Source organism: Gallinula chloropus, assembly GCF_964237585.1.
Source record: "Gallinula chloropus genome assembly, chromosome: 10".
Classification (NCBI taxonomy): domain Eukaryota; kingdom Metazoa; phylum Chordata; class Aves; order Gruiformes; family Rallidae; genus Gallinula; species Gallinula chloropus.
The window spans coordinates 5,990,021-6,014,823 of NC_140095.1; the positions used below are offsets into that span (position 1 = coordinate 5,990,021).

Consider the following 24,803-nt stretch of genomic DNA (forward strand, 5'->3'; position numbering starts at 1 on the left):
CTGCTCTGGGTTTGCGTCCGACGCCTTCGCACCCCCATCCTCCCCCTTTTGTGTTTCGCCTCAGGGGGCCGCGCCGAGCCGAGCCCGGGCCCCGCCGCTGGCCTGGCAGCCGCCCCGCCGCGCCGGCCCCAAGCGCCCCGACAGCGAGTCCCCGGCCTGGCCCCACCCCCGCGTGATCTCGCTGCGCGCCCTCGCCCCGCCGGCAGAGGGCGCTCTCGCGCGCAGCGGGGCGTGGCGGGCGGAGCCTCGAGCACCCGGCACCTCCAGCCCCGGGCGGCTGCGGGGGGCGGGGCTCCGGCAGGGGGCGGGGCCGCCCCGGGACTGGCCGGGACGCCGCGGAGCAGGAAATGGAGGCGTGAGGGGCCGGGCGGGCCGAGGCTTCCCGTGCCGCAGGGCTGACCGTGGGCTCGCCCGGCGCTCTCCCCGGACCGCCTACTGTCTCGTTGCGGGGCCGGGCCGAGGCGCCCGGCCCTCCTCGGCCGGCTGCGCGCTCCGCCCCTGCCGCGGGGCCGGCATGTGAGGCTGCCCGGCGGCGGCGCCTCCCTGTGCGGCTGGGCCGGCGTGGCCCCCGCACAGCTCCTCGCTGCCCGCGGGAGGGGAGGCCCGGCCCGGCCCTGCCCCGGGGCCGGCCCCCGCCACCGCCGCCGCCCCGGCGCGGAGCGGAGCGGTGGATGGGGCAGCGCGGCCGGCGGTGGGGACGATGCCGCGGAAGGAGCTGCCGCTGCCCGAGGGCTGGGAGGAGGCGCGGGACTACGACGGGAAGGTGTACTACATCGACCACGGCAGCCGCACCACCAGCTGGGTCGATCCCCGCGACAGGTGGGTGGCGCCGAGGGGGGTGGGCGCCTCTCCGGGGTCCTCTTCCCCGCGTCCCGGGGGGCGGGGGGGCTCCCGCGGTCGGAGCTGTGCCAGCCGCCCGCCACGGCTCCTCGGCGCGTCCTCTCCTCGCTCCCGAGCTGCCCGGTCAGTGACCGTTGCCGTCCCTCGGCCGGCTGCAGCTTGTTCGGCGGGAGGAGGGCGCGGGCAGCACGGCCGTTCCGCTCCGCACGGCTCCGGCAGCGCGGAGTGCGTGCTGGCTGCGCGGGGTGGGGGCAGCCCGGGGGCATTCGCTGCCCCCTGGTCCTCTCCCCGACCTCGGGCATCTCGCGGACGCGCCTCGCACGCCGCCCGTAGCGCGTGAGGCTGCTGCAGCCGCCTTGGGCACCGGGGCGCGCCCGCCCGGCTCACCCCTCGCGAGCAGCGGGGTTCAGTGGGGGGGGGGGGGGCTGACAGAGGTGGCTCAGAGGGGTGTCGGGGGTCGGCCCACCCCCGCGGGCAGCTCCGCGGCTGTGGTGAGCGCGGTGATTGCCGAGGTCGCCAACTTGAGGGTGCGTTTTGATCGCCCCCTCTGCCTTGTGCTTCCCCGCAGCCTCCTCATGCCCCCGCTTGTGCCGAGCGGCTCTTTCCCTGCGTCGCTCGGTCGAGTAGTAGGAAACGCAGAGAGCAGCCTACTGTTCCAGACCCCGGGTGGCTTTCCGAGCAGCGCTCCGTCCTGGCGTGCTCCAGTGCCCTGCCCGAGGCAGGTCCGGTGGGGCAGGTACTGTAAGCCAGCGAGAGGCTCAACTGCTGGATCGCTGATGAGACCAGAAGTTCCCAAATTTCACATTTCAAGTCTGTTAAACTGCAGTTCCTGGACACAGCAACTCAAAAATCCCTCTAGATAAGCTGGAAGTTTCAACAGTCAGAATCTGTGTTTTGTTGCTGGTAAATTTGATGCGTTTCCCCCCATCTGACAGTGCTTTCCTTGCTGTGGGGCAGCTAGTGTAACCTCTGAGTTTTTTCTGCTTCCTGCTCCTTGCCCTGGCAGGCAGTTGTTTGATGGGGCTTCTGCTGTTGGTGGGGGTGTCAGTACTTTTCCTTCTCTCCAGTGCTACTTTGATGTGTTCTTGTAAAGCTTGGAAGTGAATGACTGTCCAATTGTGCAGGGTTTTAGGGAGTATTCTGCATCCCAGGAATAATCCTGGTGTGTCCCGGACACAAATGTCACCTGCTGCCAGACAGGGTTTGGGGCTTGTTTTGGGGCTTCTGTTCTGGTGGTGTGGTTGAGCAGTGCTAGTAACAACACAGTTGTTCCGAGGTGGGTTTTCTCACCTTCATAAAAGCCAGTACAATACGAGCTTAAATTAGCAATGCTCTCCTGGCATCTTTATTCTGTTTCAGAGGATGAAGACAAGTGAGGAATCTAATAGGCCTAATAGCAGCTTAAACAAATTCTCATCTGTCCTTGGTTAGCGATTCAGAAGTGACAGAAACGACTAAGTGGGTGCCTTATCTACACATACATTCAGAGCTGTGGCAGAAACATTGCCTACTCACCACTGTTACAGGAGGATATCCAAACCTATACTGATAACTCCTATCGCATGACACATTTGTTGTGCACATAGAAATACACCTGAATACACATGGCCCAGACGAGCTTTGTGCCTGAGTCATCTTCCAGTAGTGCTACCAAGAAAAGCTGTGTTGGACACACCCCCTGGTGAAAATCCTCAAGGCTTTGAAGAGTTTATTGGTCCAAGTCTGAGCAGCCGTGTGACAAAATGCTTACCCATCACCTGGGGGACCATGTGCTCACAGGAGTTGAAACCCTGCGCTGTCATACAGGAAAGGAGTTTCTCTTTTAACCAGGCACCACTGTCTGTGCAAAACAGCTGATGGGGAATTTTTCATCAGCTCAAGTCATGAGATAACTACTCCCTGTGGTAGTGAACTTGGATTTATGCACTGATCATTGAACTTTACCAGTGTATTTTAAGTTTAAATATTTGTAACCCTAGCCTTTTGCAAGTCATCTCTAAAACTGCTGTGGCCAGGCGGTTGGTTTGTGCATTTGCTACAGTGCTCAGCATGCTGTGCTTGCACTTGGTGCCTTTTAGCCAGCAAAAGGTGCTAGGTATTAGGAAAAATGGCTGTAAAACTTCAGGTCTGAGAGATGTGAAGAAAGATGTATGTGTTAGGGCTTGCTCTGAACCCAGGTGCTGGCCAGTACCTTTGTAATGTCTGATTTGGTTTATTCGGGGAGCAACATCCAGAGCTAAAGGTAGGACCTTCCCTGAATCTTTCTTTCTAGCTTAATTGAGTGGAAATAAGCATGGGCAGGGATAGCATCTAGCTTCAGGGCATGGGTTTGCCCATAGTTTTTGTGGTGACAGTTGATGTCAGGGCTGTGGTGCTGGCTGGGGCTGGTGCATGGGCTGCCAGGGGAGCAGGCTGGGCTGTGGGCATATGGGGTCCCTTGGGGACTCAGGTCTGGGGTGGGACTGCAGCTGGCCTTGGGCTGTGTGAGATCAAAAGCTGGGCTGGTGCTACAGTTTTTGGGGAAATCATCTAAGGTGAAGTAATCTGAAGAATTTTGTGATTTAACTGTCGCTGTACCTGGGGTATGGTGTAATGGAAAAGAATCAAAGTACCCTGTAAGCAGGATTTTCAGGTTAAGAAGCTGTAAGGCAGTCCTGGTGACCGGGGGGAAACCCCCAAACCCTGCCCTGATTTTCCTTGTGTAACAGGAAGCTCACATAGCTGACGTCTTTGTAGATGTGTTTGAAAAGAGATTAATTCAGGGCTTGGATACAGCATAACGGGAGATCAAGCCTTGCTGAGCTAGGGGAAGAAATCTGTCATTCCCAGCTTCAAAAGCAAGCGCCATCTCCCAGGTACATGCCAGTACGTACCATTTGGTACAACATCCCAGAGACTTGTCCCAGCTGCTTTCGTAACCCAGAGGGTGCATCTGCACTGGGAGCTGCTGTGCTGCTGACCAACATAGAACAGGAAGGGTGTCACAAGCAGGAGGAGCACCTGCTGCCGTTCCCAGCCCGCGCTGTGGCTCGGGAGTTGCTCCAGCAGTGCCCCAAGGAGACTCCTGCTTTCATCAGGCATGAGGGCGAGAGGCGGGTGTCTGGGTTTCTGTGGGTGTGCTGTCCCTGGGTTCTTCACACAGGGCTCAGGGGCACCTCAGCATTCACCCAAAGTATCTTGGCAAATGTGTGTGTTTTTTTTTTTCTTCCCCTCTCTTATTCTTGCCTTTCAACCCAGAAGTTTCCTGATTGCACCAAGAATTTGGGAGATGCCCAATAACCTGTCCCACTCTCCAGTATTTCTGTTCTCATGCTCTTCCTACTGGTGTGGTGATGGAGGGAGGGTTTTTGGGTGATTTTAGATGGAGCTGACTTCACCTCTCATTTTACACCAACCACTGGACTCCAGTTGAGAGTGAAAGCTATTGAAAGAGGAGCACTTCTAGCTTAAACTTGGTGAGGCTGCTAAGCAGCAGCAGATGTTTTCAGTTTGGGGAGGCGGTGGTGCGTTGGTTGGTGGCCCTTCATTTCTTGAAAGCTCTTAGTGACGTAAAGGGTAGAAGATGTTTATTAAATGAAAACTTAGATTCCTCAGTTGCTCCCTGAAGTCCTTCCCTGTGCCATATGGTGTGTTTCCAGTTTGAACCTACAAAGCAGAGCTTTGGTAAAGAGAATTAGGGAAGAGATTTGATGGGGCTCAGGGCCAATATGTGCCAATGTATGTGTTGTCATGTGCAAAAGACCTTGTGTTTTTAAAATAGTTACAGCCACCTGTTCACTGAGGAAAGTTTAGGTTTGCTGAGCCTGAGGATCTTCCTGAAGAAAAGCTGGGCACGTCATACAGAGCACTGTCACCTGTAGCTGTGCCCCTCTAGCCTGCCTTCTGGGCTCGGTGTGAAAGCCTGCAGAGTGCTCTGTCTCCTCTGCATTACTCTAATCTTGAAGCTTTCCATCCCCAGACTGCTCAGCATGCTTGTTATCCAAACTTCCTGAGTTCAAGATTTAGCAATGTGGGCAATCATGCTAAAATGTCACATGTAACTGTCCACAGCTTGGCTTGTTTGCCTGTAGCATGACTGTAATGACTGGAATAAGCTAAATATAGCTACCTTGGATGTGGGAGTTCTCCAAAAGAGCTAGAAGGGAGGGCAATGAAAAGCAGCGTGAATAAAAGGAGCTGTGCTTTTCTGTAGATGAAAATCAGTATGAGTAAGGAGAGCAGACATCTCAAAGATGGACCGTTTCTCTAGGTTTTTCTTTCATCAGTGGCAGCAGTGTAGGTTGTGTGGCTGAAGGCTGCTGGTTTGGTGCTGGCTGTTGCCTTTCTTTACGGATAGTTAGCCAAGCACCTGTCATATGTATGTGAATCTGCTGCTTTCTCATGTTTACATGCCCAAAATATCTAATTATTTTATAAAGAACAGGCAGTTCAGTGTGTGTCTGTAGAAGCCGTTGATAACCATTTTCAAGTACAGAAGTGACAGAAATGGAACCTTTGTAGCCATCCAGGTGCCACCATCGCTGGGAACAGGTGTCTTAATGTGTAGGACCTGTGCTGTTCTTACAGGTTTTTCCCCACAGTAAATGAAAATTCATTGGTTTGTGTAGGGTACTAATATATAGGGAGACGAGGGCAGCAACTAAGATTATTGTAATGCTTGATTTTTTTAAAAAATGTGTTTAGTATCAAGAATCTTCCAAGATGCATTAGCACAGGCTCCACCTGTAACTGGAAGTGGATTGAGCTGAAATCAATCAGAGCTTTGAAAAATCAAACTTTACTGTTTCTTGATGGTTGTTTTTTTTCCCTGGGACTCCCCAGACAAACCTTGTGGTAGGATGTTTTGATCTCTTTGGAACTGCAGGGACCACCTTCAGAGCCAGTGTGCTGCTTCACTGTGTAAACTCATTTTGAACTGGGATGGGTGGCTGGGAACAACAGGTATGATGCTTCTTAACAAGGGCATTGCTGCTAGCGGGGTGGTACGCACGTGTGTGCAGTGGCAGAGGATGCTGGCAGTGACTTCAGGACTACTGAAAGCATTATTTTATCTCCCTTCCCTGTGGAACGTGGCAAAAAATGAAAAATGTGAAGCTTTGTTCAGCTCAGCTTTTTAATGCATCTTGGGGAATTCTGAGTGTTAAAAGATCAAGATAGCTTTTGAAGAAATCTCTGTAAGTCACGCTGTTTAGAAATATGTAGGTTGAGCTTCATCTTCTGCTCTGGCAAGGTCATCTTGCTCGCAACATCAGTGCTGTAATTTTGCTTCACAGCCTGATGGCTTGTGGAGACAGTGACACTGCCATGGACTGGGACCTTACCTGGCAAGGGGATCAAGGATTTCGGCCCTATGTAGGTCATTTTCAACTTGAAGTAGTTATCTTGATCTTCATTGGGTGGAATGGCAGAAAACTGGCTGGTAAGCCCCAGAAGATGTGGGTATGGCAGGCGAGAGGTGGCTGCTTCACCTGGGGCAGGTGCTGCTGGGGCATCTCAAACAGCTGCTGCTGGAGGAAGTTCTGAGGTACTGCAGGGGCAAGGTCTGGATACTGGTCTGACTGGGGAATGTTACTTTACTGTCCAGGGTGATTTTACGTGAAGAGTTGATCAGTCTGTGTACGCTTGTGCAGAATCTTGCGCTGGCAGAGCTGGGGCTGAGTGGCAGTCTAGGAGGTGTGGGCGTGGAGCTGGCTCTGGGGACAGCCCGGGAATGCAGGTGCTCTTGTGAAACCGTTCCCAGGCACTTGTCCTGGTCAGGTGCTCTGCCAGCCCATCCGAGGTGTTCCCTGAGCTGGAGGTGCTTGGCTTTGCCCCATGATTTCTGACAGAGTTTTACAGGGAGAGTGGATTTTTGCTAGCTGGAGCCCAGAGGAACCCAGTGGGGGGGCAGAGCATCTCCTGAAGGTGTCATTCACAGTGGTGTCTTCACAGCTAGTAGAGTTACTGGAGATGAGTTTGCAGCAAGCTCTTCTGCGTCTGAATCACATGTAAATTCCTCTAGCTTGTGCCAGAAAATTAATTGGAAGACATGGGAGGACTTGTCCAAAAAACTCTTAATGAAATAACGTGTGCATAAAGAAGTGATGTGTGCTGGGTGGCCGAGGGTGGTCCTGTCACTGACCTGCCACGCTGCCTTTTCAGGCCAGGCTCTTATCTCGGTTACTGGAGGAATCTATTAGTAAATGATTGATCCATCCTCTGTGCTCCTGAAGGTGACTGCACGCTGCTGGGGCAGCCTTGCCCTCTGCTCAGCATGCCGAGGAGCGTCACTGCCCCGCGGCACGTTCCTGCCTGTGTCACACAGGCTGCTGAGCTTGCTGTCTGCCAGCACTGAAATGTCCTGGGCTTGACTGGACACTTGGTTGTGTTGAGTATGGGAGAAGCTTGAGTTTTTCCCAAAGTGGTGTGTGTTGGGGGGAGATCTCCCAGCCAGCTTGGGGAAACCTTGCTGGTGTGCTCCCAGCTGCCTGGACCTGGCTGCCTCACGTGTCCCCCTGTCACAGCAAGTGTTAACTGCAGAAGTAATGAGCGGAGTGGGGTGACAGAAATCAGGTGACATATGTGCGGTAGTGCTACAATGTACCTGTATGAGAGGTATGTAGATTGATCCCTTGCTTGGAGAGAAATACCTCTTGTGCTGGCTGGTTGCCATTCACGAGACCTGTTTAGTAAGGTTGCATGCTTTGCTTGTGGTAATGAAGAGTTAGCTTTAACTGCTCAAATACAACGTGGAGTTCTTGTTCACAGAGCCTAAGGTTACTACTCCCCCCTCCCTTTTAAGCTACGTGCATAGATAATTGGCTGAACAAACAACAGACAAAACTGCTCCCAGTAGAATAATAACTGCTTTTCACTGCCACTCATCCAGTCAAATGACATCTGGAAGAGTCTCTGGATAGTCACAGGAGGTTTGGTGTGTAACGGGAAGAGGCAAAGAAGCCAAATCCTACAGCTGTCATTGTCCTCTGGTTTTTCATGCTTTTGGATGGGTTCTGCTGGCTTGGTTTGTTCTCTGTTTATGCTGGTGCTCAACGGCTTCCACCCCAGCCACGATGTTCTGCAACATAAATACCCAACACATTTAAAAAGCAGATGAATTGCTTTCTCAATCTTATAGGGGTTCTGTGGGGATTAATTACTTCTGACAAAGTGCTTTCTGGCTGGGATGCCGAGCTGATGTTTCAGGACTAATGGCATTGTTCAGTGAAACTATTTAGTTCTCCTCAAATGCTTAATCACTGTTTTAGAAGAATTTACTCTGTGGAGGAAAGCTTTATTGATTTAAAGCACGCAATAAACAGTATTGATTTGCAAGAAGCAGTCATTCATATATACTCTATGCAGAGTTGAGATGTTAGGTGGTCACATAACTATTTTGAACTAAAATGTAAGTGAAACTATTGCTTACATGTCTATGAACAACTTGTGAATCTCTCATATGTGACTTACAACTGCCTTAATGGCGTTTTACTCAGAATCAGGGTGGTCCCCTGCGAAGGAGAGGGCTCTCAGCTATTTCATCCTTCACACCCTACTGCAGGGAGGATGGCCTGCAGAGGAATGGCAGTGGATAGAATAATCTTTCTGAACAGCACAGGAAAAGATAGGTGACCTTAGAACTGCTCCACAGAGCTGTGCTGCGATGGCTTTGCTGACACTGCAGCTGCTTGACAACATGCTGGTGGCCCTGCTGCACAGGCTGTCCCCTTGGCCATGCAGCCTCCAGGCCATCCAGCACACCAGTCCTGTGGATGTCTTTGAGGGGCTTGAGCAGGCTGGCAGCAAGGGCTGGCAGCAGTGATCTCTTGGAGCGTGGCAGCTAACCCCTGAGGGAACGGGGGAGTTGACTCACTGGCAGGTTGAGCCTGGACACTTGAAGTTCATGTAGATGAATGGGTTGAAAGATTGAGTATGAGGTAATGTGGATAAGGAGCTTAAAGACAAGGGGAATTTGGGTGGGGATGGTAATGGAAAGTATTTGGCTGTCACGTGTAATGCAGCTCTGCAAATTGTACAGTCTGCTTCCTTTGAAGTGACACAGGTTGGTGGCCTGGCTTGGGTGGTGCTGATTCAGGCTACAGAGAAGCCTTTGGGAGGTGGAGATTGTCATGCTCCGTTGGTTGGATCAGCTTGCTCGGCAGCTGCTGAAGTGCAGGGGAGGAGGTGTGGGTGGGAGTGGGGAAGGGGCAGCTCCTGTCCTGGGCTGGCAGGACACGGGCAGTGGGGTGAAGGGCTCCTTGCTGCCTGCACTGTGGGAATGCACCTGCATGTGTTGTGGTTCTATGAAGCTGAAGCCTCTGCTCACCCTGGTGCTGCTTTCCCTGAGGGAAACGCTCAGCCTGTCTCCAGCCTGCTCCAGTGGGCCCTTGAGGGGTTACTGGGGTTTCTGAGGCAGTGTGTGTGCTGTGCTCCTGCACCATGTGTCACTGATCTGGGAGATGTGACAGTGCTGCTGCAGCAAGGCACGCAGGGTAAGGTCCACACTCAATTAGTGATGCTGCTCCAGTTTGCCAGCTGTTAGATTGCTGCGGTGTTCTTTAGACAGGCTTTCACTGTTCAGACCTGACCTTTGTTCAGAATAGTGCTGCTTCTGTTCCTCAGCACCTGGTTTGACTTTGGTACCATCTTCTGGCTGCTACTTAGAGCTTGCTTGTTTTGATGGAAAGGGAGTGGCTCATCTAGCCTGAGACCTGTTTTATTTGGAATGTCTCTGCTGCCACGGCAGCCTCTGTGGTCTTTGTAGGATGTTCCAGTGCCCCCCATGACCAGTGAAGTGATGCTCATGATGTGGCTTCATTGCCAGCTCTTGCTCTGAATGAATTCCTGTAAAATGGAGATGGAAACTTCTCAGGGAAGAACTTGGCATGAAAAGGAAGCATTTTTAAGATGAAATTATAAGGCTTATCCAAATTAGGATGACCTGTACTGTATATAGCATTGCAGATGAGCTTTTCGTATTAAATTGTCTTAAAATAATCCTTAACAATAATATAGTTTTTGTATTGCAGATTTTGGCATGATTAAACTTGAACTTAAGTCAGCACTTTGAACAGGTTTTTTTGAGCATGTATGTGGTGATGCTTGGGTGTATTTGATCAGTGGTGTGTTAACCCTGCAGAGGGTAAGGAGGTTAAACGCTGAGGTTCATCTGATCTCTCCCCAGTTGTCAGTTCACCCATTTGTTTAGATTTTTTTCTTCAATTCCTTGAAGTTACCTCTCCCTCCATGTAGGCAGTCAGCCAGACCTGCAGTTTGTCTTTTCTTATGTCCCCGCAATGTCACACCACAAGATCTAAGCATCAAACACTATCTGTTGCCTTGATGGGACACTGACTATTTAATTCTGATGTGGACACAGACATAAAAGGCTCTAGGCTATTTAACAGCTAATTCTCAGAAAATAAGTTTTCCAATAGTCTAGCTACATGCAGATTTGTCTGGTAAAGAGATCTCCTAACAATCCTCAGCGAGCGTTATTCTGTCATCTTTTAACTCCTATATGCAGGAAGGTGAAATGTCATGGCTGGTACCATGTCCCATGGCTTTCTGTGCCCCAAGGTTTGGCAAGGTACCTTAGACTTCCTACATTTCTGTTTGTTTTTTTTAATTTCAATTCCAGACTTAACTTAAATCCAGTCTATCAGAGATCAATGTGATACCTCTTTCAGTTGATTTGGCCCATAATTCCGAATAAAGGTAGATACGTTATCAAATGTCATCTGTTAATTACTCATAGGCTGTTGCATGGCATCACTAGCCTCCCATGCAACTGGCTCACCAGCAGTCTGGTTTAGAAGATACCTGCCATCATGGTCTTTGCTTGATGGTAAGGGAAGCATAACCTGAATGTAAACACTTTCTTAATGCACACGTTGTTGGCTTGCCTAATCTCTTGTACTCCTTGGACACTACTGCTCACTTCCTTTTTAAGATTTCTTTTTAGGAGAAGAATGTGTGGGTGGAAAGGGGGAGCATGGGGCTGAGGAACCTGGCGTGGGTCATTTGCAGAAGGGTTGCAAGTTTGCAAGGACAAATTTGCCGCTGAACTGGTCTTGCCGAGTCCTCCACTCAGGCTTGTTTTCACATATCCTTTGTAAATGCCACTGTTATCCCTAGAGCAAATGTTCTCTGTTGAATTTTCTCATCTTTATTCTCTATTTGTGCAGTAGTCTGTCGCTAATACCCCATAGTGCTTCCTGGTTTCTTTTCTACTTCCCAGAGACAGGCTCCTGCAGTTTTAGATGGTCGCTCTGACAAGTTGTGTTTCATCTTCAGTAGCTGAGATGGGCTGGTGGTCCTTTTCAGTGTGGTCACTGTGGGTTTTGAGTCAGGTGCCGTGGTGGTTCTGCTTTCCCATGGGAAAGAGATCCCATGTTCATTGGAGGCAGACATAACTTGCTGCCGGTGTTAAGGTGTGAACAGGCAGTGACTATTTGGGGGCAGGATGACTTGGTCTGGCATCAGATTGTGTCCCATCTGTCTCCTAGCTACTGCCAGAGCAGTTAACTCCTCTGTGTATAGGGTTTTGGTGTGTAGCAACAACGATGAGAACAGTCCAGGTGGTAATTCACACCTGTAATCAGCCTGCTTGGAAATCTGCTTGTGGCACTTGCTTCTTGTGGAGTGCCACAAGTTGGTTACGTGTTTCTTTGCAATCAGATCTATTACAGAATAGATTTGCAAAGAAATAACCTTAATGAAATAACTTCAACAATGACCTTTGCAGACATTAGTTTGAATGATTTGCCTGGAGTAGTTGGGCAGATGTATGGCAGCAGCCTTCTGAAGCACCTCTGACCAAATACACTGGTGAAGGCAGGCTGAAACGCTGCTTTGATCCGGCTGCCTGATGACCAGCCCCGATGGAAGGTGTAGGGAATCATGGAGTTATGTCAGGGCGAATTAAGGATTTTACAGTATGAGGTTTTATTATTTATGCTGCTCCTGAGATGCTTACGGAGGGTTTATTCCCCCTAGCACTGGAAGGCAAGCTGCTGACCTGTCACTTCATGCCTTTGTTCCTGGCTCTGATGCACAGAGCACTTCTCTTTTCAGTGACCGTTGCCTCTGACAAGCTGCACAGCACTGCTGCTTAGCTCTCCTATGGCCATGCGTACAGTATCTCTAAAACCCTTCCCAAAGTAGGCATTTTGCCTGATGGAAGAAGGAGGTTCTATTGAGCTTTAAAAAAAAAAAAAGGCAAGAAATGCACTGGAGATAATAGATTCCAAAAATGCAAATTTGTTTAAGCAACTCTTTACAAAAGAGGGAGGGAGGAAGGAATTGGAGATTAAAACCAGTGTTTATATACATGTAGAAGCTGGAGGCAAAGCAATCCATTCATAAATATACAATAGGATTTATGTCATGGTGAGAAGTGCTACATGCATATTCATGTGTAATTTGTAAATCCTTTAGCGATTAAATACTTTACTCCAAACTCAAGAACTAAATAACCTTCCTGTTGAAATGAGATGTCCAAAGGCTCTAATGCTTCTCCGCTGGAGGGGAAAGGCTGGGTGGTGTAATAGATCTGATAGTCTAATTTTCACTCTATTAAAAGATTTTTGGTGTGCTTTGGGTATTATTTTATTAGGATAATCGGTAGGTCTTGAACAAAACACATGAAGCAAAGACTCGCAAGAAATGCTGCAAAGCTTATCATGTGATGGAAAGCAAATAGACTTGGAAACTTGTTAGGATGTTTTTTCTCAGCTGATTTTAATGTCAAATACATTTGTCTAAACTTTCATATCCTGTCTGTAAGGAAGAAGGCAGATGACTGATAGAGTTTGGTGTGCCAGTATCTGAAAGAAGTGGCCTTTGTACAAGCAGAGTGAATCACCTTTAAAGGACGTAGCCTAAGTCCCTCATGGAGCACTGAAAAAATTAACATCAATGTACTGCTGCTGATGCTTTTGATTTTCTGAGCTTTAAAGTGTTTAGACAAAACATATGCCTTTCAACATCACAAATAGGGAAGATTACTGCTGTAGAGTAACAGTTTCTTGCAGCTTGGGCTTTTAGGGCAGGTGAGCACTCTGTGACAGTGTGGAGTTTCTGGGTCGGGTGGGGTGATGGTTTATTTTGCCCTTCAGCCACTGGACTAAAGGATGGACAAAATGCAAATGGGACAGCAACTGACAGGCATCCTGATGGGAGAAAGAGTTCAGTGTATGCCTTTGATAGTAGCACAATAAGATGAGGTTGGGCCTTGTCCTGCCATTGTGCTACATGCTCCCTGCCTGCTCTTGCCTTCCTCAGGTCCCTTTGGCACTGCAAGTATCAGGCATGTGTCCTCTGCAGACTCACCAGCCGGTTTGCTTGTGCTGCAGCCTGGTGTTGGTTGTGATGGCAGGTGTTTCTGCAGTGCTCTGGGCACTTACTGAAGAACCACTTGGGGTTTTTTTATTAAAGATTTGTTTGGTTCTTAAGAACTGGACCTGAGCATGTTCAGTTACATCAACCAAAGTTTGCCCTTGGGGGAAGCTGTGGTTGGTTCTTGTAGCTGACCATCAGTGTTGTTTACCACTCTCTCCCCTGACATTTGCGACAGCTTATTTTCCTCCTTTTTGTAGCTTTGTGAGCTCTTTCTCCTTTGGGCATCGGGTTTGCCTTGAGGAGAATATAAACTACATCCATGCTGGGTGGGAAAAGCCAGCAATGTTCTCCTGCTCTTTCCTCACCACTGAGGTTAGTCTCCCTCTTTGAAAACTTGTGTTGTCTGATTTAGCTTTCCTGTTCCTGTTTTGTAACAGCCTGCTTCTGGGATGCTTTGATTCAACTGAACAAGAAAACAGGGCAATGCACTCAATTCACCAAGGACTATACATGTATTTTTCTGGCTGGCACAGGTGTAACAAATTGGCCTTTTAGTCCTGTTTACTTGTTTTTCTCATTCAGTCACAGGTAGGTTCTGCTCCTCGGTGGTCAGAGAAGAGCCCTAGATTTCCCCATTGCTGTCTTGGGCTGTGATGAGGGAGGCATGTAGCAGAGGTGATGTCCCTTTGGTGCTTGGGGGCTCTGCTGTACAAAGCTCTACTTCAGTTGATTTGAAAGAACGTTTCCAGGTAACTGTGAAAAGTTGTTGCTTTTACAATGAGCACTGAGAATTTGTTATCCTCTGCCATGTCAGAGCATCAGCGCGTCTGAGCTGGTGGCTAGTAAAGGGATGAAAATGCAGCGCTGGGTACTCGGAGGATATTGGCTTAGTTCTGTAGAAAGGACAAAATTGGGGTCAACAAACTCAGTCCTCAGACCGAATGCTGAGTAGGTGACTCCTAGATGGGCAAAGCGTCCACTGTCTAAAGCCAAGGAGTTTGGGTGCAGGCAGGGGAATGGCTGATGTGTGAGGCATAATGTTTCTGACTGCTGTGAGGCTATGTGAGCTGGCTTTGTGGCAGTACTTCGGGTTATATGTTAATGAGGAGAAATAGGATGGATTAATTAACAAACCTGGCTTTTTAAATGAGCACAGCTCAGGTAGAGGCTGGATGATATGTGAATTTGGTTATTTCTTTAACCTGCTCTAGTACAGTCTCTCCTGGTGCTGTAAGTTGAAATGCCCATGGACTGTCTTTGGCAGCAGTAATCTGCTGGGCTGGAGTCTCCCTCCTGCAGACGTGGTTCCCCTGGCAGTCACAGCGTGCTCCTGAGCTGCGGTGGGTGCAGCCGTGCCGCACTCTCCTGGCACCGTGGGTTCGGTGAGGCAGCCGTGTCACTTGCAGTTTGTCTTTCAAAGCAGACAGCTTAAATATCAGATTGATGCTTTCCCAGTGCTGCGCTGGGGGCTGTAATTCCATCTGCTGCGACACTGTGAAGGTGACACCGAAGAAAACGTGTGCTGCTTTCTGGGTGCCCTCCTGGTATCTTCTGCATGGAAAACGGAAGGCACCACTTTACCTGCGTGTTGGCCTTGCTCAGCACGTTGTTGCTCAAGAGCCTGGCAAAACATTCAACATTTTTCTCTGAAATGCTGTTAGAGGATTTCAATGTCACACTCGGTTCATCCCAAGCACTGCAGTTTCTGCAGTATCACTGTCTTTTGACTTCTCTGCTCTGGAACAGAAGCAGCATCTGTTTATGCCATTGATTTGGCAGTTATTAGAAAGACATTGAACACACCTCCTTTCCATTAATAATGTCCTCTATTCAAAGACCTCTGCCAGTATGGTCTGTGTTTTTAATAGTTCTGCTGTTTCATCACTGATTTTGGAACTTGATAACAAGTTGGTCCTCTGGATCACTCTGTAGGTTAACTTCAGGATACTAGGCAAGGGCATCAGGAGTATTTTGTTTGCCAGAAAACTATAGCTTGGCCTTTGCAGATAAGCTGAACTATGGATAACGATTATTTAGCTGAACTGATAGGAGCAAGTTAATATACGCGGTGGGAATTCTGCGCTGATGGTGTAGATTAGGTTTTGGGTAGAAATGAACAAAATGGATAATACAGTGAAACTGTATGCTGAAGGAATTACTGGCATGGGAGTTGCAGCTCATTCTGGTGCTGATGGTGAAGTAGTACTCAGCTATGCAGCAAATTTCAAACCTGTGAGCTCTTGCGATGGCTTGCTTAACACCAGATGCACAGTGCTATAAGGCACCATGTCAGATCTATTAAACACAGCTTTGGCTTAAAAAGAAGGGTGGGAATGAACGGCTGAGATATTTTAGGTAGTTGCCTTGAGCAACAGTCGTGGTTGTATTCTAACAGCTTCAGTAAGTTATAAACAAGCTACGGCTAAGGCTGTGCTCCTTGGTGTGTCCTGAGCTCTCTTCTGGGGGTGTAACCACAGAAGTTTGGTTTCTAACACTTCCCACCTTCCTGGCTGCTTGAGTTGTACTTGAAATACCTTGCTACAAATACTGATTTTCACTGAGTAAGACTTAAAATGAGGTTTTTCTCAACTGCAACTTAATCCTTTGTCAGCTATAAAGGCCACACAAAATGATGGTTGTGAAGAAAAAATGTTACTGAGAGATCTTGGAACAAATTAGTCCGGAAAAACATAACCACTTTTTTTGGATGGGTGGAAGAAGAGAAAACATGAGTGGGGTAAGCTGGACAAGGATGCCTTTCTGACAAGGTCAGCTGTATAGAATTTGGACTGTGCCTAGAGAAGGCTGACTGTCAAGGAAGTGGTTTTTCAGAACCCTTGCTCCCTAAATTTCAGGGAATGATACAGTTTAAGGTGACTGGGGATGAGAACAAGCTGAATGCATGGAGGGACAGCCTGTTCTGCAATTTCACCTGTGCGGAGGTGTTAGGTTGGAAATCCAGTGGTGGTGATTTAATTAGAGTCATTGCCACCTTCTTGTGTGAGCAGGTGGATGTACATGAGAGTTGAACATAGCAGCTGAGTTGCTGATTAACTTGGCTCTTAAACATGGCTTTTTGGAAAAATAATGCTGCCTTTTGTCCTCTTCCTCTTGGAAAGGCAGGGTGTGCTCTGGCTGATGTCCATGGGCATTTTGTGCCCCACAGGGAAGTCTCGGAAGTCTCTTGTGCCTTAAAGCACCTGAAGATCCTGGGACTTATTTGCTGGGTTGGTCTACAAAGAGGATTTATTTTGTGTGAAGAGTGTAGGGCTATCTACTGAGCCATCTCTCCTGGTGCTGAGTAGATCCCTTTTGAAAGTATAGCATAAGGTATATGATTCCTTAGGATAAGGCTTTCTGTAGGATGGAGCCATGCTATGAGCATGAAGTAGGAGGAGTAGAGCTCACCTGTAGATAATGTTGGATATGTGGAGATCTGTGAAGCTGAAGTTCAATCCTTAGCAATAGTAGTTCATTTAGGAGTAAGAAATGCTGGCAACGCCATGTAATGCATTAAAACCATGGCTATTGCTCTCAGTTTTGACATAAGAAGCCCCCAGATGCTTTGTTGGTGAGCACAGGGACAGAGGCAGCCAGCTGAGTGCTGCGCACAGGTAGACAGACGTGTGCAGCTGGTGCTGCTGTGCCATGCCCACTTGTCATTAGCCTCAGCAGCTGCTGCTGCCTGCAGCACCCTGTGGCACAGCACAGCTCAGGGAGTGTGTGAGGGAGCCCTGGTCCGAGCTGCGGCCCTGCGGCTGTGGGGGCCTGGCCTGGGCCACTCCCCCACGGAGCGTTCATGCTGGGGCCCAACTCCCCCCGGGGTGCTAGGAGGTGAAGCCGCAGGGACAGAAGGGAAGAGACGGTGACTCTGTGCCATGGGCAGCATTATCTGCCTGGCAGACACCTAGGGCAGGGATCTCCATCTGGCCTGGGCTTGGCTGGGAGGAGTGGCTGCTGCCATGGGAACGGAGGTCCCCGCTGCCCCAGAGCCGAGGCCTTCTGCCGGGATGAAGCCCGGGCAGCCGCGCTGTGGCAGGCATTGCTGCTGGCTCCCATGTCGAGCTCTTTGTCTTCGCAACCCGTCACCTGCACGGATGCTTTCTCCTCGCTGACATCACTCCTGCATCTTAGGAGTATGGCTTAAATGCTGTGCTGTACTCTGCGTTCAGATGCTCAGAGGGGGAGAAGAGGGAATAAGGATTTTAAACATCACTGGGGAAGCAACTGAGGGTCATGCACAGCCAGTCACTCTCGCAGGGCCCAGCTTTGTATTCAGATGCGCTGGCCGGCGAGCTGCAGACATTCCAGATACTTGTGTTCACTTTGGCTGTATCCAGGCACGCACTCACAAAGAGCAAGATGCGTGCAGTGAAGTATAAATCCCGTCCTCTAATGGCTCAAAGCACTGTTGTGCGCGCATACATGCTTAACAGATTGTATAATTAGCTGGCTTTGTAAGCAGGCAGCGTGTACGCTTCTTCAGTAGTTATCTGGAATTCTTATGTGGTGTGAGGGGTGTCTGCGGGTCCTTAAGCTTCACGACTGCTGGGTGGAGGAGAGGGGGCTGCATCCCCTATGCCTGGAGGAGAGGGGCTTCCCAGGCCTGGCACTGTCACCTCTGCCTTTCCTCCAAGCCCTGGGCTGGCAGGCAGCTCTTCCCCTTGGCTGCCGATGCTGGGCTAGTTTGGCTGGCTGCTCTGTGGGTGTAGGGACAGGGTGACGGGGCTGTCCCAAAGGCAGCCTCCATGCAGTGCCTCACTGGGAGCCTGTAGCTTTAGTATGCACAGCATGAGTTACGACCACAGCTTTTCTCTTGGTCTGTGAGTTTGCTTACATTTTGGCCCAGGTTGCAACCTGTTCTACATAAAATATTTAATTCAGAAATACCACTCCTGGAGGAAACAACCTTCACTGCAGTTACCTGAACCCTGCAATGCAGGAACTGCTGGGGTAAAGCAGCTGCTGCCATGGTGCTGTGCTGTCTTTCTCATGGGACAGAGGTGTTACTAACCCAGGGAGCTGGCTGCAAGCAAGTAGGAAGGCTGGGGTTTACTGCCACTAAGGAATGCAACAGGTTGTGCCGGTGTCCGGGAGATGCCGAGGGTGGAACATGCACCAGGGCCCAGGGCTGCGTGCTTGGGATTTCACTGGAGCTGGGGAGGAGCTGGGAGGGAAGTGAACATGACCTTGAAAATCCTTATCGAGATGAAAAGGTGCAGTCAGCGAGCACATTCCTGCGCCGGCTGTGCTGCCTGGCTGGGCTGACAGCGAGCACTGCGGCTGCACGGCGCTCCCACAAACACTCCTGGTCCTGGCTTCAGGAGATCCCTTCCTGACAGCAGTGGCTGTCAGGGTGGCCGCTGGTCCCGCTGCAGGGCTGGTGTAATTTAAAGATGTGCATAAATCTAAGAGACCCAATTCTAAAGCAGTCAGTTTCTGTGCACTTAATTTATAAAGGAATAGAGTCCGAAGGCAGTAGCAGGGCAGAGTCTGGCAGCTGGAAAAGATGGGCCATTCCAGAGGACCGGTTTTAATTATGATTCTGTGGCAGATGAAGCTCATCTACAAGTTTGGTGCCCAGAAATCTGGTGAGCAGCCAGACAGCTCATCACAACCAACAAGGGGGGGCTGTGGTTTTCCCCAGTGCTGCTTCTGTTCCTGACACTTCCCTGTCGCTGGCGTGCTATCAACTGCCCAGTCCTGCTAACCCAACTGGAAACTCACTCGGCAGAAAAGTCTGGGTGCTCCTGTGTTGTGTTCCCGAGTGGAAGCAGGCTGTGGGAGGACTTGGGGGTGTGATGGCAAGAGCAGGGCTGCTGTGCTGGGGAGAGGAGCAAGGGAAGGGTGCCTAGTGTGGAAAGTGGGAATGATGCTTTTTATGGGAGAGACAAACCATTAGCCTGGCTCAGTTGCTGATGTCTTTGTGCTGTGGATGTGACACAGTTCTCCTTCCCTCCCTCCCCTGCACTAGCACGTATCCTTGTACAGAATCATGCTGATTCAGGCTAAGAAACTGCATTGCCTAGAAACTGAACCTTTTTTAAAACACTTTTTGGGTGCATTTCATTCTGAAGCACATCCCAGGAAAGTGTCACAGTACAGATAAAGCAACCCTTGTAGTGCAAAAACAGAATCAGTGCTTACTACTATGGCTGTGAATGTGTGCTGAAAAATGGGAACTGCTACATCCCAGAAGAAATCCAAGTACCATTACAGCTTGGCTGTGACACTTCTCTTGCTGAGACTGTGTTTGAACTTCGGGAGCAGATACTTAAATTAGGTTTTTTTCCTCTTGATAAGGACAGAATAAAAATCTCTCTTTTTCTCCATGGCTACATGGATGTCCTCTAGTGTGCTGTGTGACTTTTTTTTTTTGTTAGAGGAATAGAGGTATTGCTGGTGTCTTTCAGAGGGTTAATTTCTGAATGCCTAGCGTAGACCATTTGGGCAGAAATGAAATTCAGATTCTTTGAAATTTTAGGGCATCTAGATGTGTGCTAAGGGTTTGGATGGGTGCTAATCATCTCGGGAAGTCTGTGTTTAACTACTGTGGAGCTGTGTGCCTTCTGCTCAAGGAAATGGAGCTTGACTTGCTCCTTCTGGCTGAAACCATCCATTTTTATGTGAAGACTCATCTCCCAGATGACTGAGCCAAATGGACTTGCTGAGGAGCATAATGAGTAGTCTTGCCATCACCTCTGCTCTGGTGGAGTGTGTGTTTGGACCTGTCAAATGGTGGGGCTGTCAGGACTGCTAGGTTTGCATGTGCTGTATCTAGTTGGGTGTATAGCATATGCTATATCTATATATCATGGTGCACGGCCACAGAACCGGTGGCCTTGCTAGCCAGTTTCCTTGTGGGTCTGACCTTGATGCCATGACCCCAGCTTTCATTTGCCATGCTACTGGAATAGGGCAAATGTAGTGGTGGTTTAATTTTTTTTTTTCTTTGAGGTTATGTTGCTTTTAAGGCCAGGATGAAATGCAGCTGCACTGTTGTGATTCACCTCCTTCACTTCTTAACATGGAGCAGTTAGTATGATGGCACTGAAGCTGGTGTCTCTGCTGCATATGAGCCAGAAGCTTGGATGACATACAGAACTTCTAGAGACTTGAAGCTAAATGTTTTGGCAGGCTGTCATTATAAACCTTGAAAGCAATGAAACAACCACCAGGCATTCAGTTATGATGAAAATCAAGGGGAGATGATCATAAAATGCCGATCAGTCTACATCTTCCCAGGGTGGGGTTTGTGACCTGCGTTTCTGGGGAGTGAAGTGCTTGCAGGAAGGACCACTGGCCTGCTCTCAGCTTGACCTAGCAGGGTGCTGGGGGCTTTCTCCCAGGAAACCGTATTATGGGTGTAGGTGGCCTTGGTTCTTCTCATTAGCTCTGCAGTTTTCAGCAATGAATGGCCACCAGTGTTGAAGTGAAACTTTCCTGAATGATAGCATCAGCACCAGTAAGATTATACTGCCATCACCAAACCCAGAATTTAGTCTGTAGGGGCTGCTCTGATTTTATTTTAGAAAAGGTTGCAATCTTCTGCTCTTCCCTGTGAGAGGGACTGCTGTAAATCTGGCCTTTTTTTGAAATGTGGAAGAAGGTTGCTATTTTCTCAAAGTTTGAGGGCGTTGCTTGTGGAGTTGAGTCTCAGGAAGAGCAGGAGACTGACCACAGAGAAAGATCAATTTGGTAGCAATGAGAAGCCTCAGCACACCGAAGCAAAATAACATGCTAAAACCGTTGACAAGTGATTTTTTTTCCTGTCTAGAATATTTCTCTTAGAAATATTTCTAAGAATGTTTTATTACTACCAAAGAGATTGAGAGTAGTCGAGCTAACTTTGCGGTCAGAGTGAGTTTTGCACATCTGTTGTATGAGGAAGATGTCGAGGTGGAAAAAGTAGGAACGCAGCAGTACCAAAAAGACACAATCTAAGGTGGTTTTAGTCACCTTCACTTGAGTATATTGGAAAGAAGAAGGCTGGTCCTTTGGAAGGCAGCTCTTTCCTCATACTGAAGTAAAATTGTAGCTAAACATTAATGGTAGGACTATGTAAGGTGTGTCTGTGACACATACCTAGACCATGAAGTGTGAGCAGCGGTGACGAAGTGCTACTGTACCCATGCTGAGTCTTTGCGCAGTGGAAAGAAATGCTATGCATTTTGAACCGAGGAGTAACTGAACAGCTTTTGATTCCTGGTACCTCTGTAGGGCACTTAAGTGATACTCTGCATTAAGCAGAGCCTTAGTTAACTGCCTCAAGCTAAAATATGTAGTCTCCTCTCCACGAGGCCTGTTCGGCAAAATGACTGTCAGTTACCCCGTGGTGAGAGGTGACACACACACACAGACGTGTTTGAAGATGCCACCTTGCTTTTTTTTGGCAGCCAGTTATAATTTGTAATCTGGGTATCATTTATTGTTTGTATCTAACTTCTGAGCCCACTACTTACCTCCTCTTTGAACAAGTTACACAGATGGCATCCGTGAGACTATGCTCATAGAGGTCTGCAGATAATATTCTGATAATATTTGAGTTGTGAACAGTCTTGGGAAATTAATTTTTCATAAGGAGTTTTCCCTTGAGTTCTGGTAAATAACATGGTGCTTCTGGGATTTGTTTCAAATTTTTCAGATTTTGAGTAAGATGAAACCATTCCTCCTGGTCAGGGGATGAGGCAGCTCTGTCCTGAAACTTCTGCTGGGTTCCAGAGTTACTGTCCCCTTTCTCAGCCTCATACACCAGTGTGGAAGGCTTTAGGAAAACCCATTTGTTTTACCTGTGGCTGTGTAAATGCTGTGCAAAGAGGGAAGGGCCCCCCAGGACCACGGTGTCCCTGGAGGGGCTGTGGGTTGTGCTTTGGGCAGCTCGGTCACGCATGCTCTGGCTGTGGAGACTCCCTGTGCACAGGGGTCTCCCTCACCACCCCAGACCTGGCAGCTGGGTGGGAATTGCAGGGCTGCTGAGAGCAGTATCCTGGCTTCAGGGTACCATGGTGCTGATATGCTTGTCTTTGCCTGTGGTGAAATGCATGTTTGTCCTAACCCTGGAGAAGGCTTTCACCTTAGTGGCAATTCCAGAGGCTTGGAAGTAGGCAGTAGTTTTCCTGGTCTGGTCTGAGCTGTGGTCCCCAGGACTCTGGCTTGTGCCTCTCAGTGGATGGGGGATCTCCCCCTTCCTGGGCTGTGTGCTGGCTTTGCAGGTCTCCAGGCTGCTAGTGTTGCTGGGGCTGGATGGGGGACTGCAGGTGGGCTTCAAGCTGTGCAAGAGCCGGGGAGGGAGAATGCAAGGAGCAAGGGGTGTTGCCACTTGTACGTGAACACAAGTTTAACCTGCTGGTAAAATATATTGATAGCAGATGATTCCAAATAAATTATATTTGTAAATCCATTAACCTCACTTGGTGATACAAATCTCATTTTTGCTTTCCTCAAATGAGCGAGCAGGCTTCAATGCAAACAGCTATTGACCCCCTTTGTGATGTTTGAAGTACTGAGCTGTTCTGTGCTTTGTGCAGTTCTGTCTATAAGCACAGCTTGGAATAATTTTTTTGTGGCTTAAGTAGACAGTAAATCAAGGCTTTGGATGAACAAGGTACTAAATCTATTAGCTTCATGTTCTTATCTTATGGCTCTAACTCTTTGCATCTCCTAAAGCTTTACTCTCCCGAGGTTGTTCTAGACATCTGTCCTTGTTTTGACATTTCTGTTTATTTTTATACAGTGTGACTTTTCAGGAACTGAGAAGGCATTGCATCAACACTGGTGGCAACAGTGCTTGATAGTCGAGCTGATACTGTGAATTTCAGCAGCTTATGTGTATCCATGAGCCGAGTGCTGTGTAACCTGGGCTTCCTCCTCTTTGGAAGGGAAGTGTGGTGCCATGCCTCTGTTTCCAAAAGCTGTCCTCAGTGCTGACCCGCCAGGCTGAGTCTGTTGAAATAGTTTTGGAAGGATGTGACATGGATTACAATTAGTAGCAAGACAGTGCTTACGTTTAAGTACATGTTCTGTATCTTCAATTCACAATTGCTTTGCAAGTAGAAGGATTTGTGTTCTGTGTTCTCCAGTGCTCCAAGATCATCTTCACTGGGCATCTCCTCTAATTCTTAGAGGCAGCCAGAAATGTTCTGTTCATGTCCCCCTATGACTGCCTCTCTGGGATTCGCTTGCCTTGGTAGCCTCCTGTGACTAGCTGGATACAGCTCCATGTGGACAGGATTTCCAGGTTGACAGGCTGCTCTCAGATCAGAGCTCAGTGAAGTAATGTTTCCAGAGCTGGTCTAGGCATTGCATAAAAGCACAGTAGCTGCAGCTGGTCTGTCTGAGGGCCAAGAGGCTGTGGTGAAGTCCTGCTGCTTGCCTAGACTGTGTCTTGCAAGTGATGCAGAACAAAGAGCCTGCTAATGTCACTGCTTGAGACGGGGAATGTCAAATAGTGGCATAACTCAATGTTTGTAATGCAGAAATAGCGAGCAGGCAGTCCTGCTAAAGCTGCTGTATGGAGTTAGCAATCAGCCTGGTGCTGGTGGGAGGTGAACTGGGGAGCAGCATACAAAGCATGTGTGTGAAACCAGCCTCCTGTGCTTCCCTTGCCCCTTCCGAAGTAGACTTCCATACCAGCGATGCTTGCTGCCTACATTGGTTGGTATAGGGAGGCTGCATGAGTGCAGTGATGCCATCCTAGAGTTGTCTATTTTCCTACTTCAAATGCCATGTGCATAAAGGGCAGGGAGCTGATAGTGCTGCAGGAGAGGAGGTATTTGCTGTTAAACTGCTCCTTTCACAGTAGAGAGAGAACCTGCTGGTAAGAAATATAGCAACATGCTATACGTGTATGAGGTTTTTTAACCACCATACATTAGGTGAGAATTCAGTGCTGGATGAAGTCAGATTGTGAGGGGAACCCCAAACCCATTCTCCTTTACAGCCAGCCAGATGTTCAGCCGAGAGCTTCCTGTGCTGCCACTGCCTGCCTCTGCACGCTGCCATCCCTGGGATAACGTGTTCTGAACGCCGAGGTACAGCAGTTGTTCAATACTTACCTCATTGCCCAAATCTCAAATATTTATCTTTTCTGAGTGTAGCTATTGGTTCCCTGCTATAGAAGCTGTATTGGGGGGAGTCTGTCCTATACACCTCTTTATCTAGAGGCATCCTGCCAATGTAAACGGCTGCCACCCACACTAGGCAGCCTTTCAGAGAAGTAGGAGTGCAGGCTGTAAGAACAGAGACAAGCCTTCCAGTTCATAATCTCCCAAATATGTCAAGAAACTAGTCTGACTACTCTGGATGCTTGGAGACAACTTACTCCTCACTGTGCAGTGGCCAGTCCCCTGGGAGAACAGCTGAACCACTGAGTGGAGAGAGAGCTGACATGGCTTTAGTTACTCTGGGCTGTGCAGGTGGCACAGCGGCTGCTTCTCATCTTAGAAGCAGCAAAGGCAAACTTAAATAGTTCTAAATAGGTGAGGCTGAAGGCATTTGAATTACGTGCGTGGTTAAGCTCCCAAGTCTTGCATGCTTTTAGTTTAGTAGTGTTGCACTGTTCTCATCAAGTGGTACCTTACTCTTTTGTATCCTTTCTGCTTAATTGGTTCAGGAAAGCATGCTGGCAGGCAAGTTAATGTTGT

The 24,803-nt window shown here is 49.0% G+C and overlaps 1 protein-coding gene across 2 annotated transcripts in view; it reads left to right on the top strand.

Annotated features, from left to right (window-relative positions):
• Nucleotides 1-700: 700 nt before the first annotated feature.
• Nucleotides 701-24,803, top strand: part of WWC1 (WW and C2 domain containing 1) — a gene marked incomplete at its 5' end in the record, with an annotated part of 69,701 nt that continues 45,598 nt past the window's right edge. For both annotated transcript variants that reach the window (XM_084268545.1, XM_084268546.1), the window contains one exon: nt 701-819. In XM_084268545.1, coding sequence (XP_084124671.1) covers nt 701-819 — 119 coding nt within the window. The remainder of the gene's footprint in view (nt 820-24,803) is intronic.